The sequence below is a fragment of the Balaenoptera musculus genome, chromosome 1 (genome assembly GCF_009873245.2).
Source record: "Balaenoptera musculus isolate JJ_BM4_2016_0621 chromosome 1, mBalMus1.pri.v3, whole genome shotgun sequence".
In the NCBI taxonomy this organism is placed as follows: Eukaryota; Metazoa; Chordata; class Mammalia; order Artiodactyla; family Balaenopteridae; genus Balaenoptera; species Balaenoptera musculus.
In genome coordinates this window covers 99,094,488-99,114,753 of record NC_045785.1, presented here as the reverse complement: position 1 = coordinate 99,114,753, position 20,266 = coordinate 99,094,488, and the positions used below count along the sequence as shown (strand labels likewise).

The 20,266-nt window shown below is 36.5% G+C and overlaps 1 protein-coding gene across 1 annotated transcript in view; it reads right to left on the bottom strand.

The window, feature by feature from the left end:
• The window catches only part of CAPZA1 (capping actin protein of muscle Z-line subunit alpha 1), a 49,417-nt gene that overhangs the window by 23,708 nt on the left and 5,443 nt on the right, over positions 1-20,266 (bottom strand). The window contains exon 2 of the mRNA XM_036838435.1: positions 2,199-2,262. Within this exon, the coding sequence (XP_036694330.1) occupies positions 2,199-2,262 (64 nt within the window). The remainder of the gene's footprint in view (positions 1-2,198; positions 2,263-20,266) is intronic.

Genomic DNA, 20,266 nt, shown 5'->3' with positions numbered 1-20,266 from the left:
GCTCCTATGTTGGGTGTATATATATTTATAATTGCCGTATCTTCTTCTCGGATTGATCCCTTGATCATTATGTAGTGTCCTTCCTTGTCTCTTGTAACATTCTTTATTTTAAAGTCTATTTTATCTGATATGAGTATTGCTACTCCAGCTTTCTTTTGATTTCCATTTGCATGGAATATCTTTTTCCATCCCCTCACTTTCAGTCTGTATGTGCCCCTAGGTCTGAACTGGGTCTCTTGTAGACAGCATATATATAGGTCTTGTTTTTGTATCCATTTAGCAAGCCTGTGTCTTTTGGCTGGAGCATTTAATCCATTCACATTTGAAGTAATTATCAATATGTATGTTCCTATTACCATTTTCTTAATTGTTCTGGGTTTGTTTTTGTATGTCCTTTTCTTCTCTTGTGTTTCCTACTTAGAGAAGTTTGTTTAGCATTTGTTGTAGAGCTGGTTTGGTGGTGCTAAATTCTCTTAGCTTTTGCTTGTCTGTAAAGCTTTTGATTTCTCAGTCAAATCTGAATGAGATCCTTGCTGGGTAGAGTAATCTTGGTTGTAGGTTCTTCCCTTTCACCTCTTTAAATATATCGTGCCACTCCCTTCTGGCTTGTAGAGTTTCTGCTGAGAAATCAGCTGTTAACCTTATGGGAGTTCCTTGTATGTTATTTGTTGTTTTTCCCTTGTTGCTTTCAATACTTTTTCTTTGTCTTTAATTTTTGTCAATTTGATTACTATTTGTCTCGGTATGTTTCTCCTTGGGTTTATTCTGCCTGAAACTCTCTGCACTTCTTGGACTTGGGTGGCTATTTCCTTTCCCATGTTAGGGAAGTTTTCGACTATAATCTCTTCAAATATATTGTCAGGTCCTTTCTCTCTCTCTTCTCCTTCTGGGACCCCTATAATGCAAATGTTGTTGCGTTTAATGCTGTCCCAGAGGTCTCTTAGGCTGTCTTCATTTCTTCTCATTCTTTTTTCTTTATTCTGTTCTGCGGCAGTGAATTCCACCATTCTGTCTTCCAGGTCACTTATCTGTTCTTCTGCCTCACTTATTCTGCTATTGATTCCTTCTAGTGTATTTTTCATTTCAGTGATTGTATTGTTCATCTGTTTGTTTGTTCTTTAATTCTTCTAGGTCTTTGTTAAACATTTCTTGCATCTTCTCGATCTTTGTTTCCAATCTTTTTCCGAGGTCCTGGATCATCTTCACTATCATTATTCTAAATTCTTTTTCTGGAAGGTTGCCTATCTCCACTTCATTTAGTTGTTTTTCTGGGGTTTTATCTTGTTCCCTCATCTGGTACAAAGTCCTCTGCCCTTTAGTTTTGTCTGTGTTTCTGTGAATGTGGTTTTCTTTCCACAGGCTGCAGAATTGTAGTCTATATGCGTTATTATATGATATTTTAAGCAGGTAACCTTCTAATGTAAAACTAGAATTTCAAAATAAATGTTTGCTAAAATGAACCAAGATGCACAAAGATTATGATTTTACTTAAGGGGAACTTTAAGATGAATTAATTTATAACTTAAAATAGGATTATGATGATTGATATTAACACAATGTTATAATGCCTCATCTACATTTTTCATTCTGTAAGTTGTGTTAACATAGTAAATAGAATGGAAGATTGTAAATATATAGGAATAGTGGTTCCTAAATTGGATGTGACTCAGAATCACCTGGAGAACTTGATAAAACAGATTGCCCATTCTACCCCAGATCTAATGAATGAGAATCTTAAGAGGATAACATTGGAATCTGTATATTTAACAAGTTTCCCAGATACAGTCAGTTCAGCCCCAGCGGCTCTAGAAAATGTCCTATGCTATGGCATTTCCTGAGTAAAAGCACTGAAGAGATTTAAGCTATATTTTATAATGATAGATATAAAACTGTGAAAACAATTAAACATTGTTTCTACATTTATCAACATTAAATTACTTTAAATCTTTTCTCACATAAGATAGGTACCCTAATGTATGGGTTAAGAGCATGCTTGTTACTCAGACCTGGGCTTGAATCCTTGCTCTGACACTTACCAGCTGGGTGATATTGGATAAATTATTTTAACCTTTTTGAATTTTGTTTTCCTTAGCTATAGCTATAATGTTATAAGGATTAAAAGAGATAGCAAACACTCAATAAGTGCTCGTATGTGGTTAAGGAGGGTTTAAAATAACTAAGTACTAATCTTTACTCACCGTTGAACACTTCATTAAATTCCCCCGGGGGTGCGTGAGTGATGAATTTAGCAGCTATGCGTACCTAAACAGAAATAAAATTTTTAGTCAAAGAATTATGAAGAGTAGCATATAAGAGGGGAAGGAATTAACAGATAACAAAATTTTTATCACATCCCTTGAAATATAATTTCCTGTTTAAACCTTACCGTTTAGGAGCCTTCAGATTTTCTTTTCACAAAACATCTCAAAGTGTTTATTATCAATACAGATTTGTTCTAATTTGGGGATATACATGCTGCTTTAATTTTGAATTTTTCTTTTTAAAAAGCTAAATAATCAATTTTTGGTCAAAATATACTGCAGTCACAAAAAGAGAAAGCTACGATCCTATTTCATTTATGAACACTTCAGCAAAACTAAATAAAACATTAGTTAATTGGTATTATGCCAATTTGTGTTTATGGTGTTTATCCCAATGCAAGAATGAATGATTCAATACTAATAAATCAATGTAACTTACAAACTAAAAGCAAAGCCTTGTGATCATGCTGGAAAAAAAGACAAAATTCAACACCCATCCAAATATCATAAAACAACAACAAAACTACTAGTTTTTAGTAGAATCAACTTCCTTAACTTTATAAAGGGTTATCTACTAAAATTTTACAGCTTATTCAGTAATGATGAAACATGAGTAGTGTCACTAATTTTAAAAGCAAGACAAAGATGACTCCTGTCATCTTAACTATTCAACACTGTACTAAAGGTCCTAAAAATGTCATGGAAAATATTTCTTTTGTTATTCATTCTGATTCCCTCCCCTGCCCACTACTGTCAATCTGTTTCTGGGTCTCTAATTAGAGATGGATGCCAAAATGTTATTATCTAACCTGCGTATCTAATTTTTTCTCCTATGTTTTATCTTTTTTGTCTTTTTATGCCTTGTGTAGGGAGAATTCCTCAGCTCCATTTTTCAACTCACTAACATGCTCTTCAGCTGTGCCCATTTTGTTTTCAGACAATTATTTTAACTGTTCTATTTTTAATTTCCAAGACTTTTTTTCTTTCTTGTGTGTGCAATAATCTCTTCGGTCTCGTTGGGGTTATTAACTATACTTATTTTAAAGTCTTGTTTTATCGACTGTTTCTTAAGAATTTAGATATACTGTTTGTTGAGTTTGGTGCTTCCTTTCATGGTACTGGTTTTCCACAAATGTTTGTTGCACCTCTTTGAATTTAATTTAGTTTGCCTGTTCTGTTTACTTGTAGTTTGTCTCCTTGATTGTAGGGGAGGGAAAGAGTATACTTGCTGCTGAGAATGTGTGAGCAGATTATCTTCTGAGTGAGCCTCCTAAGGCCACAGGCTCCCTGGGGCACTGCCCTGCCGCTCTGCTCCCAGTGCTCATTCTCATTGCTATATGCTGAGGACAAATGCTATTCGTCTGCAGCTTAGCCCAAATGGGAATGAAAGGAGGAGCCAAGTGGTCCAGTAAGCTTGGAGAACAATTCCCCAACTAATCCACTCCAAGACTGTTCTGAGTTCTTCCCTTCTTGCTCCTTAAATAGATGTCCTCCCATGACACTCTTACTACTTAAATGATTACTAATTTATTTCTCTTCCCATTCCACTTTTTCCTACTTTTTCATTTTAAAAGTTTTGGCATAAAAGGTAAGGTAAAACCATGTACTCAGTCTGCCATATAAGTCAGTCTCTCATCTCTCATCAAGTAAAATATGAAATACAAAGAATATACAAACCTATATTAAAGAAAAAAAAACAATTTGGAGTATCATTTAGTTATATCTATATGTCTATATATGTAATAATGATGTTAGCAATGATAACAGGACTGACCTCAAATGGGTCTCTCAGTATAATTCTAACACACTATGAGAGAAAGGACATTGAAAATTCCCTAATATCTGATGTGATGAGTATAAAGATGATCAACTCACTGACGAGGGGCAAAGAGGAACATGGTATATCTGACAATAAAATGAGCTCTACTTTCCAGATAGGCATCCTCTGTTGACTTCTTCCATTTCCTTCAAACAATTTTAAGTTCTTATTGACCCAGCCAAATTAAGGTTATCATCAAAGTCAAACCATTCTTCAGGGGGAAAAAAAGACTTTTAAGAATCTTTGGAAAATAAAGCTGGGATTGAGAAGAGAATTAGAAAAAGATGGAAATACTTTACAACTTTAGAATCCCTAGGTTTATATGGAAGATCTTATGTGACTTTGCTCTGATTCTAAAAAGAGTAAAAGAAAAGCTGCTCCATAGCCAGACTTATCTTTTCAGTCAAGAAAGGCTTACTGATTCATGGATCAAGGCAGAATGGAAACCCTGAATTCTAATTACTGGCTCTGTTGGTCCACTAACTAACTAGATTTGTGATTCTGGAAACATTGCTAACCTTTTTTGGTTCTGAGTTTCCTCATAATAATCCTACTCCTAAAAGAGATTAGGAGATCTGCAAAATTTGCTTGAGCTATAAAATTCTGTATGACTTTTTAAGACTTAGAAGACAAAACTTTTATGTGGACCATCTGGAAGCAGGTATGAGGAATCTGTATCACAAACACCTTAGGATATTCTTATGCACATACAGTTTGAGAACCCTAATGTGACAGGATAATTGTCGATAATATATTATTTTTCTGGGATGAAAACTGGTGGAGATTAAGAGGAAATATTCCATAAAGCCCTTAAGTTAACTGAGCAACAAAAATAAAAAGAGGGGTTCTAATTAGGAAGTAAGAAATGCTGCTCAACTCATGAGAATTATACTATACAGGGCTAATAGTTCCAATATGGATTTCCAACTGTGTATATCTGCTTTGGCATGTACACTTAATCATATTACTGTACTTGTCAACTGTTGGTGTCAATCACTTATTTAAGAAATTAGCGGGACTTCCCTGGTGGCTCAGTGGTTAGGAATCTGCCTGCCAACGCAGGGGACGCCAGTTTGAGCCCTGGTCTGGGAGGATCCCACATGCCGCGGAGCAACTAAACCCGAGCACCATAATTAGGGAGCCTGCGCTCTAGAGCCCACGCGCCACAACTACTGAGCCCACATGCCACAACTACTGAAGCCCGCGCGCCTGGAGCCCGGGCTCTGCAGCGAGAGAGGCCACCACGATGAGAGGCCTGCGCACAGCAACGAAGAGTAGCCCCCTGCTCTCCGCAATTAGAGAAAGCCCGCGTGCAGCAATGAAGAACCAACGCAGCCATAAATAAATAAATAAATTTAAATTAAAAAAAAAAAAAGAAATTAGCAAACCTATTTTGAATAGCAAACCTATTTTTTTAGTCTATTTGTGTCAAGTCTGTTGAGCAGCTATGGTTTATCCCACTTTCTGTCAAGGTGCATGTCCCATAATCCTTACATAATTAAGAAACTCCCCTCGGTCAAGCAAAATTAAGTGTGTGTAGTTCAAAAATATATTCATATACTACCCCAAAAGCAACTTCCCTTAAAAGAAAAGAGCCACAGCCATATTTTACATACTACTTATTAATGTTTGAATGCATAAAAGTTACCAAATTGAAAATTCAAGTTACTAATTTTTCTGAAGCTATCCACAAATTTTCATGTTATAAAATCTGATGGAATTGCCATAACTGAAAAACAGTCATTGGGATAATGGATGAACTGACTCTGCATGTAAAAAAGTAGCAGTTCATCCATTCAGCAAACATTTACTGAGCAGCTAGGAAGAGTCAGTAAATAAAGATTAAATACTGAATAAGACATTGTCACTATTCTCAAAGGATCTGTCACCTAGATAGTAATATAGAAAACATTAAAAGGCACAATGAGGCACAAAGGAAGGTGCAATCAACTCTACATATGTATATAAGGAGGGGTTGGGGTGACCTTCAAAGGCAGTGATGTTTGAGCTGGATTGGAGGATGAGTAGATACCAAGGACAGCATTCCCCATGGAGGGAACAATATGTATAAACTAAGACAACACAGCACAACAAACTGAATGGAGATATTTAAAAGATCTGCATAATGTAAAACAATGCTAGTTTTTCTACTGATTCTTTTTGCATTTTCAAAAAAAAAGGTTTTTTTAAAAAAACAAAATACTAATCATTTGTTAATATGCAATAAATTTATCATTATATTAAAATGAATTGTTTTAAAAATCTGTAAGTTTTAATATCTAATACAATACGTATAAGCCACATAAATAAAAACTCAATTTCTTGGAATTCCTTGGCAGTCCAGTGGTTAGGACTCCGTGCTTCCACTGCAGGGGGCACGGGTTCAATCCCTGGTCAGGGAACTAAGATCTCACATGCTACGTGGTGCAGCCAAAAAAAGAAAACAAAAAACCCAACCAACCAACAAACAAAAACCAAAACTCAATTTCTATGAAAAAACTAAGTAGAAAAGATAAACGCAACTCTATATTCATTGAAGCATTATTTACAATAACCAAGATATGGAAGTAACCTAGATGAATGGATAATGATGTGATGTGGTGTGTGTGTGTGTACACATATATATGCAATGGAATATTAGCCATAAAAAAGAATGAAAACTTGCCATTTGCAACAACATGAATGGACCTAGAGGGTATTATGCTAAGTGAAATAAGTCAGACAAAGAAAGACAAATACTATATAATTTCACTCATATATGGAACCTAAAAAACAAATCAGAAAGAGTAAGATACAGAGAACAAACAGATGGTTGTCAGGAGGGGGTGGGGGAAGGAAAGAAATAGGTGAGGGAGATTAAGAGGTACAATTTCCAGTTGCAAAATAAATGAGTGACTGGTATGAAATGTACAGTGTGGGGAATATAATCAATAACGATGAAGGGTCATAGTTCATGCACAATCTTTATATGGTGACATACCATAACTAGATTTATTGTGGTAATCATTTTGGAATGTATAGAAATATCAAACCACTACACTGTATAACAGGAACTAACATAGCATTGTAGGTTAATTATACTTCAAAAACAAACTCATAGAAAAAGAATTCAGATTTGTGGTTACCAGAGACAGGGGTGGGGAGAGAAGGTCAAAAGGTACAAACTTCCAGTTATAAGATAAATAAGTACTAGGGATGTAATGTACAAAATAATAAATATAGTTAACACTGCTGTATTTTATATATGAAAACTGTTGAGAGAGTAGGTCCTAAGAGTTCTCACTATAAGCAAACTTTTTTTTTAAACTATTTCTTTACTTTTGTATCTATGAGATGATGGATGTTCACTAAACTTACTGTGATAATCATTTCATGATGTATGTAAGTCAAATCATATGCTGTACACCTTAAACTTATAGTGCTGTATGTCAATTATATGTCAATAAAACTGGGGGAAAAAAAAACTGGATTTCTAAGAGTGTAAATGGGTCCTGAAAGCGAAAGAGTTTGAGAAGTGTTCTGTTGTTAACGTGGGCTGATATTTATCATGCTGTTGAGTGAAAAGGGCTGCAAAATGATGTATTCCTGTTTTTTTTTTAAGTATATATATTTACATATATGTATAGCTACTAACTTTTAACTGGGACTACCTCTGATGGTAGTATTACAAAAGATATTTTTCATCTATTTTTTGGCTTATCTCTATGTTCAAAAAGTTGTACAAGGAATATAAATTATTTGTATGAAAATTTTTTTTTAATTTTTTAAAAAGCAAAAAAGGGGCATGCCAACATTCCCCATACAATAAATAATTTTTAGAAAATTATCTGAGAATATCAAGAACCAGAGAAATGTCCAATTAAAGAAAACAAAACATCTAGTTTTTAAATGAAAGTGGGGAGATTTGAAGATATATACACTTGGCAAGGGTGAAGTTCTAAATGAACAGTTAAAAGAAATGTAGTCATCATTAGATGCCAACATGGGGTTGGTCCTAAAACACTGTCACGGTTGGACTTCCCCTGTGGCACAGTGGTTAAGAATCCGCCTGCCAATGCAGGGGACATGGGTTCGATCCCTAGTCCAGGAAGATCCCACATGCTGTGGAGCAACTAAGCCCTTGCACCACAACTACCAGCCCACATGCCACCAACTACTGAAGCCCGTGCGCCTAGAGCCCGTGCTCTGCAACAAGAGAAGCCACTGCAGGGAGAAGCCCACGCATGGCGACGAAGATTCAATGCAGCCAGAAATAAAAACAAACCAAAAAAACACTGTCATGGTAAACAGTCCCCATGTTACCTTCTGAGAGAAAAGATGGATTACAGTCGACCCTCTGTATTTATGGGTTCTGCATCCAAGGATCGAAGATATTCAGAGGAAAAAAAATTCCATAAAGTTCCAAAAGTCAAAACTTGAATCTGCCATACACTAGCAACTATTTACATAGCATTTACATTGTATTAGGCATTACAAGTAATCTAGAGATGATTTAAAATATATGGCAGGATGTGCGTTATATGCAAATACTGTACCATTTTACGTAAGGGACTTGAGCATCCTCAGATTTTGATATCTTCGGGGGTCCCTGAACCAATCCCCCTCCATGGGACGACCATACTTAGTATTAGATAAACATCTGACAGTCTTTGAAGACAGGCTTTGAAGTGTTAAGTCGATTTGTCACTATAATAATACCATAAAAATACCTTGAAGGAATACCCGTAATAGAAATCGTAATGATATATTTATATAATCACTTTAAAATCTAAAGTGTGCTCCATGGTCTCTTTTACAATTTGGTTCACCCTCTCTCATTCTCCTATTGTTTAGCTCCTAGACCTATAGCTACACTCCCACCTCAGGGCTATTGCAATTTTTATTCCTTTTGCCAGAAATGCTCTTCTATCAGAGAGTTCACTTCCCTCTTCATTCAAGTCTCTGTTCAAATATCACCTACTGAAGTACCCTTCTCTGACTTCCTGACTTCTATAAATTAGCTACTGTACCCTCCACACCCTTCATAATTCTTGCCCTTTACCTGCTTTAAATTTCTTCAAGGAACTTGCCACCACTGAACATATACTTATTTTTACTGCTCAACACCTCCAAAAGAATTCCAAGAGCACAGAGCAGGGGTTTGCAAACTGCTAAAGTAAAGGGCCAGACAGTAAATATTTTAGGGCTGTGTGGGCCACATGATCTCTGTCCCAACCGTAAATTAATGAGCATAATTGTGTTCCAGTAAGACTTTGTTTTTTAACTGAGGTACAATTGACAAATAAAGTTATAAGATATTTAAAGTGTACGATGTGATGATTTTGATATACATACACTATTTATACAGTGTGAAAGGATTACCCTCATTGTGTTAACACATTATTTTAGACACTGCAATCTGTATTTCATGTAATTTTCACATCATGAAATATTCTTTTGATTTTTTTTCTAACCATTCAAAATACATTAGCTTGTAGGCCATATAAAAACAGGCAGTGGACCAGACCTGCCAACTCCTAGCACACAGCATAAGAATTTGTTATGTTTGTTCATTGCTGTATACCTAGGACTGAGACCTGGCACAAGCTAGGAATGTAAATGAATGAATACTATTTTATTGTTTACAAAACTCTTTCATAACCTCTCTTTTGATCTTAAAACAGCTTGTTAAAAATAGGCAGGGAAGAGACTATTATCCCCACTGTAATTGAAGGAACAGGTTTAGAAGTGCCTTGTCCAAGGTCACATACATACAAAGGGGTGGCACTGAACTAGACAATCATCTATACTATGCAGTACTAATAGGTATTAAAATTCAGGAGGATTATCTATAGTGTGGTCTCATGGATTTGGCCTAGCCCTTTTACAATTTTGTTTTTAAACCAGGAATTGAGACAAAGCTTTCCTTGTGAGAGCTGCAGTTGTCACAAAGTTGGGAGGGGTAAATAAAATGATAAATAATAACTTTAAAAGTCAAAATTTTATCATCCAGCTTCAAAACTGGGTCAAAACTAACAAGATGAAATTTAACAGAGGTAAACAAAATCACTGGCACAAGCAAAAGGGGAAAGAGAAATGGCTAAGCAGCTAGTGATTGCAAAAATATTTTTGCTGCAATACAAATGAGGGATGACACTTACAGTAACAGTAATTTAGTCAATCATTCTCAAGATTGGGATGGAGAAAGAAAGGTGACAGCAGGTATATCCTATGGAGGGGAGGCATGTCACCCCCCTCCTAATTGAGAATCACTGATACGGACGTTTTATTTGAACAAAAACTTCACTCTGCTTAAAAAAAAAAAAAGTCCCTATTTCATAAAGTAACAGGTTCACTGTACACAGCATTCATATGATAGTGTCTGCGGTAAAGGGTATAACTCCACGTATATTTTAAAGGGGGAGTAACTCAAGCCTTATACACAATTCTACCCCTTCATATATTTAAATATTCCAAAAATGTTAATTTCATGGAATGCATTGTATTATGTTTCTAACCTAAATAGGGGCAATTTAAAGTCTATAAGTATCAATGAAAGGTAAGTGTTCTTAGATTTCAGTTTCTTCCCATTTTCCTTATCCTCTTACCTCTCCAAAAAGGAAAATAAAGTAAAATATTCAATCCTTACAAGATTCAAAATTTCATTTTTATATTACTAATATCTGTACTGAAGTTTAAAAATGAAACTGAGAAAGTAATATATCCCATTGTTCTCTAGAAACTGCTTAATTTTGTAATTTTGTTAATTATAGTAAGAAACTTTAGAAAATGTAGTAGAAAAATAAATTTACAAAATTTTTATGAAACTCAAATCTTTTTTTTTTTTTTTTTTGTCATGCAGCTGTGCCATGCAGCTCGTGGGATCTTAGTTCCCCGACCAGGGACTGAACCCAGGCGCTAGGCAATGAAAGCACCGAATCCTAATCGCTGGACCGCCGGGGAATTCCTCTAAATAATCTTTTAATAACAGACCCCACACATTTCAACATTACATCTATTCGTAACTACCTTTTAAAATAGTTTCCTTAACAAAAGAATTTGAAGTTGAATATTTAACAACTGCAGCTCTTTGTGAATGCTGGGTAGATAATTCCAGACAGGCAAGGAAGAAATCTTTCACTAGATAATATCCACATTCCAATTATCAGCAAGGCCCAGGTCAGTTTATACTGCCCAAATTTTGTATACTTCATGAGCCAAATCTCTGCCAGCAAGGTATCTATGAAAATCTTTATCTCCTTCATTAGTGTATTAAAGACTTCACTTCTAGGCCTTTACTCACACTGTCCTTGAGTTTGTGCCTCTCTCATCTTTGCCTGTCTAAATCACTCCTATTTTCCAAGGTTGGGGGATCTGTTTCTTTCAAAGATATATTCCCCATTACTTAAAGTCTCAAGAATCCTCTGTTACTTCTACCATACTTTGAACATTTATCATAGCACCTAAAATATAACAGCTGTTGACAATTAGTTCTATAGGTACCATTCTGTTCCCAAAGACTTAAGTTTTCTTTGGGCAAACTGCCTTGCTTTCTTTTTCTATACTATACAGGGTCTAGCAAAGTAAACGGCACATAGGCAATTAGTAAATGTTTACAAAATCCCTTTTGAATAAAATGACACTAAGGAAGTGTACTTAGTTTTTAAGATTATTATGAGGTACTACGGCAAAATGGAAAGATAAAGACTCTGCAGTTGGACAGACCTGGATTTGAATTTCAGTCTCTTAATCTCTTTGAATCACAGCCTCTCCCTAAAGTGGGATAGTATCTACTTCTTAGAATTGCTGTGAAGGTTAAATAAGATAATATATGTCAAGTCTTTGGCAAAATATTTAAAATACAATATGGAGGCTCAGTAAATGTCAGTTATTATTAACCGGTCACAGCAAGATAATTGCTGCTTTAAATTATTAAACTGAACAAAGCCTTCAAATTATTGAGAAAATAATTCCTCCCTTCCAGAAGTTCCTTGGGTCCTAGTCACCTAATATTCTCCATCATTACAATCCTCATCAATAACTATAAACATCAACAACTTTTTTTTGACCAAAAAAAGTTTTTCAAAGTGACTCTACTCTGCTTCCCTTTAATTTTTTTTATTTTAAATATATATTTATTTATTTATTTTGGCTGTGCCAGGTCTTAGTTGTGGCATGCGGGATCTTTAGTTGCCATGCAGACTTCTTAGTTGCAGCATGCATGCAGGATCTAGTTCCTGACCAGGGATCGAACCCGGGTTCCCTGCATTGGGAATGCAGAATCTTACCCACTGGACCATCAGGGAAGTCCCTCTGCTTCCCTTTAACTTGATAATACATCTTTCAAAGTTTACTCATGTTTTCAACTAGGCTATACGTCAAAAAAATAGTAGTAAATCGTGCTTTCATAAATATTTATTTTACTTATTTTTATTCTACATCATTCCAGAAGTATTCAAGGATAAGCAGTTGCATTCCTCCTCCAGAAAGAGATAATACCTTATTCTTATCCTGGTAAGAAAGTTCTATTTGCACAGAATTCAATGTTATTTCTTAAGACAGTTTTTCCTATTTGAAGATATTTAGGATGTTACTGCTGTTGTTATTATTATTATTTTGTATTTTAAGACTACTTTTTCTAAGAGCAGTTTTAGGTTCACAACAACATTGAGAGGAACATACAGAAATTTCCCATATACTCTGTCCCCCCATGTGCACAGTCTCCCCCATTATTAAAATCTCCACCAGAGCGGTACATTCGTTACAACTGATGAACTTACATTGACACATCTTTATCACCCAAAGCCCATAACTTACATTAGGGTTCACTCCTTGTGGTGCACACTCTATGGATTTGGACAAATGTATGACATGTATCCACCATTACAGTACCATACAGAGTATTTTCACTGCCCTAAAAAACCTCTGTGCTTTGCCCATTCATCTCTCTCTCCCCCTAGGATGCTATTTGTTTTTTGATTTTGTTTTTTAAATACATATTGCCTCAATGTAGTTCATTTTTCTGGTCTGCTTCTAAGGCTTTCAGTATATCAACAATAAACTGCCTGGGGCAATAATTTAATAGATGGTTCCAAGCTGCTGACATGCATGTATTTCAGTATCAAACTAGCTCTAGAATTCCAGTTTCAGTGCCTTTATCAAACAAAATCCCTGCTGGCAGAGAGTTCTCAGAGGCTAGTGAGAATTTAATTTGGGGCTATAATTTCAGAAAAAAATACATTTTCAGTGATCTCCAAGGCCATATGGAATAAAGCTTTCACTAAATAAAACTTACTGTTAGCTATGTTTTTTTTAAATTCCAAATAAGCTAAATATTATTTTCCCAGTTTAGACCTGGACATATTATAAAGATTCAGAATGCAATTAGGGGACTTCCCTGGCGGTCCACTGGTTAAGACTCTGCGTTCTCACTGCCAGGGACCAGGGTTCAATCCCTGGTCAGGGAAACTAAGATCTTGCAAGCCATGTGGCGTGGCCAAAAAAATAAATAAAATTTTAGATGTATATATTGATAGTTTATTTTGATTTATCATCATCAGTAAGGCCTAAGGTTTAAAAAGCATAGATATGGGCTTCCCTGGTGGCGCAGTGGTTGAGAATCCGCCTGCCACTGCAGGGAACACGGGTTCGAGCCCTGGTCTGGGAAGATCCCACATGCCGCGGAGCAACTAGGCCCGTGAGCCACAACTACTGAGCCTGCGCTCCGCAACAAGAGAGGCCACGATAGTGAGAGGCCCGCGCACCACGATGAAGACTGGCCCCCGCTTGCCGCAACTAGAGAAAGCCCTTGCACAGAAACGAAGACCCAACACAGACAAAAATAAAATTAAATAAATAAATAAATAATGATAATAAAAATAAAGGAATTCCTTTAAAAAAAAAAAAGAAAAGGTATTTAAAAAAAAAAAAGCATAGATATGTCTAAATTAGAATCAACATTATAAAAAAGATGGTGACACTTTCAAGTAATTTGTTTTATGTTTACTCTTTTAAAAGCCATTTCAAGTATTTCTTAGGAACTGTTCTATTAGTAACCACTTATAAGTTTTGTCAGATATAGACAAACAGGTAGTGAAGGCAGGCAAGTTTAAGTAGAGCAATTTCATTTTTAAAAAGTCTACCAATGAATGCTAAGGAAAACAGCTTGAAGATTTATTAAAGTAATAATATAACACACATGGAGTGCCAAAGACTTTCTTTCTCCTTGTCCAAACTTTAGTCAGCCTTCTCTGAGCCCTCTTCTCAGTTAGGTTTTTATCTTGGCCCCATCCTGTCCATGGCCTGCCTAGCCCAGTCTTAGCAAGAATCCTGCTCTCAGTTTAAAGAGAATTCCCCCACTCTTGATATCTGATCAAGTTCCTTGTCCCCAACCTTTGATGTATAAGTCCTCGATCTTCTGTTAGCAAGAATCCTTCTACCCCTGATGTCTCCTGTTAGTAATTTTCCACCTACTAACCCGCTCACTTGCTTGTTGGCTATTCATGCCCAGCAGTCTTTGCTTATTTGGACCTGAACTCAATCTCTCTCCCCTAAAACGAAAGTATTGAATAAACTCTTCTTATCATTTTAACAAGTGTCAGATTAATCTTCTTTAACAGAAGTCAGCATGGTATTTTATGCTGTATAACAGTATATAAAAACAACATACTTAACCATAAAATTTACATTTAAGAACCAAAAAATAGCTCCTATTTTGTTTTCTAGTTATCTTTCCCAACCATTCCCTTTTAATTTACAACTTCTCTATGCACCGAGTTAGAAGGAAATCATGCCTCAGTCCTCACTCTGGACTATCCTAATATAATGCATCCAAAATGTCGGTAAGAAGATTTCCAAGTATTTATCTTTAGTGTTCATTTAGAAGTTCAAAGTGACAAAGCCTTAAGTCAAAAAAAAAAAAAAGAGTACTGGCTCAATCTCAGTAAAGATAAAAAAGGTGTCTTATCTTAAATATAAAACAGCATTGATATACATATGAAAGGAGGGAAAGACCCTATTTGGCTTAATTAGAGGATTTACCTAAATGTCTAGATCAAGAACTGAGGAAATATAAAAGTCTGAGATATAGTGTTCTAATGGGTTAGGAAAAAGATTAAAGTGAGTGAAAAGGTCACATAAGCGACTTGTTAAAATACACATTCTCACCCCCAATCCTAGGTGAGTGGGCAGATAGGTAAAAAGTTCCAAGTGGCCAAATACAATGAGTATTGTTTTGGAAATAATCAGGACCAAATTAAGAAATTAGGGGAAAATCCACACCAAACGCCTTGAGATTCATGTGCCAGAAAGCAATGATGCAAATGCCAAGTCCAAACAGGCAGAGTTCAGCAGTGAGGGCCCATGCTGGCTTGGAAACAGATGCAGTGGGAAGCAAGAAGTATTTTGCCTTTAAGATCTGGTGCATATCTGGCACGTTATGGTATTTCTAACTTAAAGGTGTTATCTTTTTACCAAATTTATTTTTTTTTCAAAATCATTGGGAGTCAGATCTGGTTTCACATGCCAGCTTTAGCACTTAATTACTTGGGTCTTAGTTTCTTCATCTGTGAGTATAATTCCTGCTCATATATCTAGCACTACTTTAAGAATCCAATGAGGTAACATGAGACGGACTCAGACATAGCAGATACTTAACTTTCTTTCCCTAAGCAAATGCTTAGATGTTATTGAATCTTTGTGTTTACTAATTTGTTCATTCACTCAAAACAAAACAAACTATACTTTATTGGGTCCCAGGCACTGAGGTGAGCTGAGTATTAAAGATAAAGACAAAAAAGGAGATTGGCAGGGACTTCCCTGGTAGTCCAGTGGGTAAGACTCTGAGCTCCCAATGCAGGGGGCCTGGGTCCGTTCCCTGGTCGGGGAACTAGATCCCGCATGCCGCAACTAAGACCCGGCGCAGCCAAAAAAAAATAAAATAGAAAAGGAGAATGGCAAAAGAAGTAAGCCAACAAATTCCCTTTTGCCTTAAGCCTTGGTTCTGAAGAACAGCTATACAATTAGAACCACACGGGGAGCTTTAAAATTACTGATGCCTGGGTTCCACCCACAGAGCTTCTGATGTAATAGACCTGGGGTAGAGCTTGGGCACCAGAATTTTTAAAAGCTTCCTCGGGTGATTCTCACGTGCTGCCAAGGTTGAAAGCCACTACCTTAAGCTAATATTAAGTGCAAATCTTCATGGTGGATACAAATAACATAAGACAAGCATACAGTCAGCATCCTGGCTTTTCAAATCTTTGTATACTTTACCACTGTTAGCAAAACAACTTATACAAACAATAGCCCTCAGAAAAGATGTGTCAATCATTTAAAAATAACTAATTCAAAGCAGCAAAACTGCCAAATGAGTATTACAGACAATACACAACATGGAACTCTTAGGAAGGAGATGGATATGGGTTGGGTTGGTTAAAGACAACTACAAGGAAGGGGATCTAAGCTGGGCTCTACAAAGTGCTTTAAATAGCAGGGGGGTGGGAGAAAGAGGGAGGGCATTACAAATAAGGGAACTAGTAAGAATAAAAAAAGGTAGGGAAAAAACAGTGTTTTGTAAGCAGACCAGTTTGGCAGAAACAGATTTATTTGGCGATAATAAAAGCGGAAGGAAGAGTAAAATGAGTCAGATGGCAGTAGTTATGCTAACAACAATTCTGGTTTTATTCTGTAGGTAATGGAGAACTGCCAAAGCCTTCTGTGTGGGAAGTTCCATTAACAAAAATTAATCTGGAAGTACTGGAGTCCTCAATATGGCTTCACAAAACCTGGAAATCAGTCTGCCCTCTAAGAGTTAGTTAACTATGAAATTAAGAATACTATCAAAGCAAGATTCATTCACTCATTCATTCAACAAATATCTGAAGGCCTACTATGAAAGCACTGTTTTAGGCAATGGTGATTCAACAGTATATGGTCCTTACAGAGCTTACATTATAGTGGGTAGAGAGACAATAGGTAAGATTTTTTAAATATTTATTTTATTTATGATCATTTATTTTTGGCTGCATTGGGTCTTTGTTGCTGTGCACGGGCTTTCTCTAGTCGTGGTGAGCGGAGGCTACCCTTCATTGGGGTGCACGGGCTTCTCATTGCGGTGGCTTCTCTTGTTGCAGAGCACAGGCTCTAGGCGTGAAGTCTTCAGTAGTTGTGGCATGTGGGCTCAGTAGTTGTGGCTCACGGGTTCTAGAGAGCAGGCTCAGTAGCTGTGGTGCACGGGCTTAGTTGCTCTGTGGTATGTGGGATCTTCCTGGACCAGGGCTCGAACCCGTGTCCCCTGCATTGGCAGGTGGATTCTTAACCACTGTGCCACCAGGGAAGCCCAACAATAGATGAGATTAAACAACTAAACTACATGGTATGCTAGCTAGTGATAAATGCTAAGGAGTAATAATAAAGCAGGGAAAGAGGATATAAAACGGTAGATTGGAACTGGACAGGATGATCACAGAGGGCTTCACTGAGAAGGTAATTTCTGATTAAATATCTGAAGGAAGTGAGGGATATAGAAGGAAGAGAACTCCAAAGAACAGATCAAATGCAAAGACCCATTAAGTGAGGATGTGTGGCTAGAGAGGACCAGGAGAGAATAGGTAGGAGATAAGGTCAGAGACGTAAGTGGTAAAGAGGTAAAATCCCAGATCATGTAGGAACTTGTAGTCAGAGTAAAAACTTTTATTCTGAAAAAGATGGGAAGCCACTGGAGGATTCTGAGCAGAGGAGTGACATATTCTGACTTACATTTTTTAACCAGATCACTCTGGGTGCTTCATTGAGGACAGACTGCCTATGGAGAGACAAAAGCAGAAGCAGCGAGACCAGAGAGAAGGCCAGTGCAATAATCTACATGGGAAATCATGGTGGCTTCTTCCAGAGTGGTTGAAATAGGGGTATGGTGAGAAACAGCCAAGTTCTAGGTATGTTTTGAAGGCATAGCCTATAGGATTTGCTAAGGGACAGTATGTGTATTGTGAGAGAAGCAGGAATCAAAGATGACACTAAACTTTTTCGCCTGAGCAACTAAAGAATGAAGGTGCCATTAACTAAGAGGGTAAAGACTGCAGGAGAAACTGCGATATGCAAATTTTTGATATATAAGGACTTCCTTCCAGCCTTGTAAAATTTGTCTAGAGAAAGAAAGTCCACTGCTGTTAAGAGTTAGAAGGTGCACTATGCAAAGATCTGACTTGGTCTTGGTGTTGGATATATATCCCTACTATGGAGGAAAACACCATTAAAATGTTAGACTGTATAGTTAACATCTCTGGTTCTGACTCCATGCTTAAACTGAAAAAATTATAATTTGATTTCCTATGTATCTGATCTACTTGAAAAAAGGAATCTAATCCCTCCTGTATTTATTAAATTAGTTGCTATCCTCCTTTTATACACTAGTTTCATCAGCCTAGCGAATATGAGTTTGTCCCTTACTATCCTGATGAATCAAGCTTCTGAACTTAACAGGCAGAGGATTACGATATAGATGGTGGTTCTTGAGTTGCACAATAATTATTGGGAAGCTTATTAAAAACAGATTCCTGAGCACTGGTCCCCCCAAATTCTGATTCAGCTGGTCTAGGAAAGAACCCAGAAATCTTGCTTTTGAAAGAAACATATAAGCAATTCTGCTGTAGGCAATAATGTTCTGAGGTTCTTAAGAAGACAAACAGTGCTCTTGACCTTGTCATGAGGACTTTTTAAACTTCTGAAGTCATGTTTCTCAATACCTTGAGTTTATAACACATTTTAAATACTAGAATTCTTAGTGGCATATTTGTAGAAGCTCAAAAGAGCACTATGCAAATTTGGTAGTAATTTTTTTTTCCCTCACTGCAAGGCTTGCGGGATCTTAGTTCCTGGACCAGGGATTGAACCCCGGCCCACGGCAGTGAAAGTGCAGAGTCCTAATCACTGGACCGCCAGGGCATTCCCCAAATTTGGTAGTAATTATAATGCAGTCATGACCAGAAAATATCAATATTTCAGTGTCTATACAAGCATCCACATCACTATACCATTAAACTTGATTGCAGTTTAGGATTATGTCATTATTTCAGTAAAATTGTTTGCTATCTCAATTCACTACCTACCATCTACTCAAAGGAATCAAAGTGGGTAAAGGCACAGGTCTGGAAGTAGATTACCAGCAGATTGCATCTGCTCTACTATTACTGGTTCTGGACACTTGGTTATATATTTTTTAACCTGAAATGTGCCTCAGTTTACTCAACTTAAAATGGGGTAAGCAGCCTACAGGGATATTTTGAGATGAATACATTTTAATGCATAAAGTATCTAGCACATTATAAGCACTTAAATGTAGCCTAGATGCAAAACAAAGAATTCACAAGGCAAAGTTCTCTCATGTTCCGATAAACCCACCACCTTTCTTTAGTGCAGCCTGGTATCACGCTGTCTTCCTGTTTATACATTATATGTATCACAACCTACACTTCAAATGATCCACTCAAATTAACATTCCATCTCCAGAGACACTGCCCTAACAGTATGCATGTGCAGTTATATAGCAAAGATAAATTTTACATGCTGCTCAAAATTTAGTAGTATAAAGAACTGTGGTAAATAAGTGAAAATATAGAAAGAAAAGGGGAGGCTGGAGGCAAAGAGAACAATTAAGAATGTTGTTAAAAATAATCCAAGCATAAGAAAAGGTCCTGTATGAAGAAAACGGTAAAAGGAATGTGGACAGGTTAGACATATTGTTCAATGAAAAGTATACTTACCTATTTGAAAATAATAAAATAGAAATAAATACATAAAATAAAATAGAAAATAGAAAAGAAACTGGTAATATTGGCTGCCGCTCAAGGGAACTGGGTGGCTGGAAAATGGGTGGGAGGGGACTTTTTACTCATGTCCTTTCCTACCATTTTAAGCATGTGATTATAGTTCCTATATACTCAAAATTTTTTTTAAAGAAGACTAATGGAAATGGAGGAAGAGAACCTAATGACAGGAAGAAGAATTTACAGGACTGAAATACTAATTGAACATGAGAGGAGAGGTTAAGGATGAAAAAGATGATGCCAGTGTTCCGACCCTATGTGACTAAAAGAGAATAATGGTGGGATGAGCAGAAATGCAGAGGTTGGCAGGAGGTTCTGATAAAGGGAGAAGGGAAAATAATAGTAAGTACATATTAAAATTATCACCTAGTTCAGAAATCCGT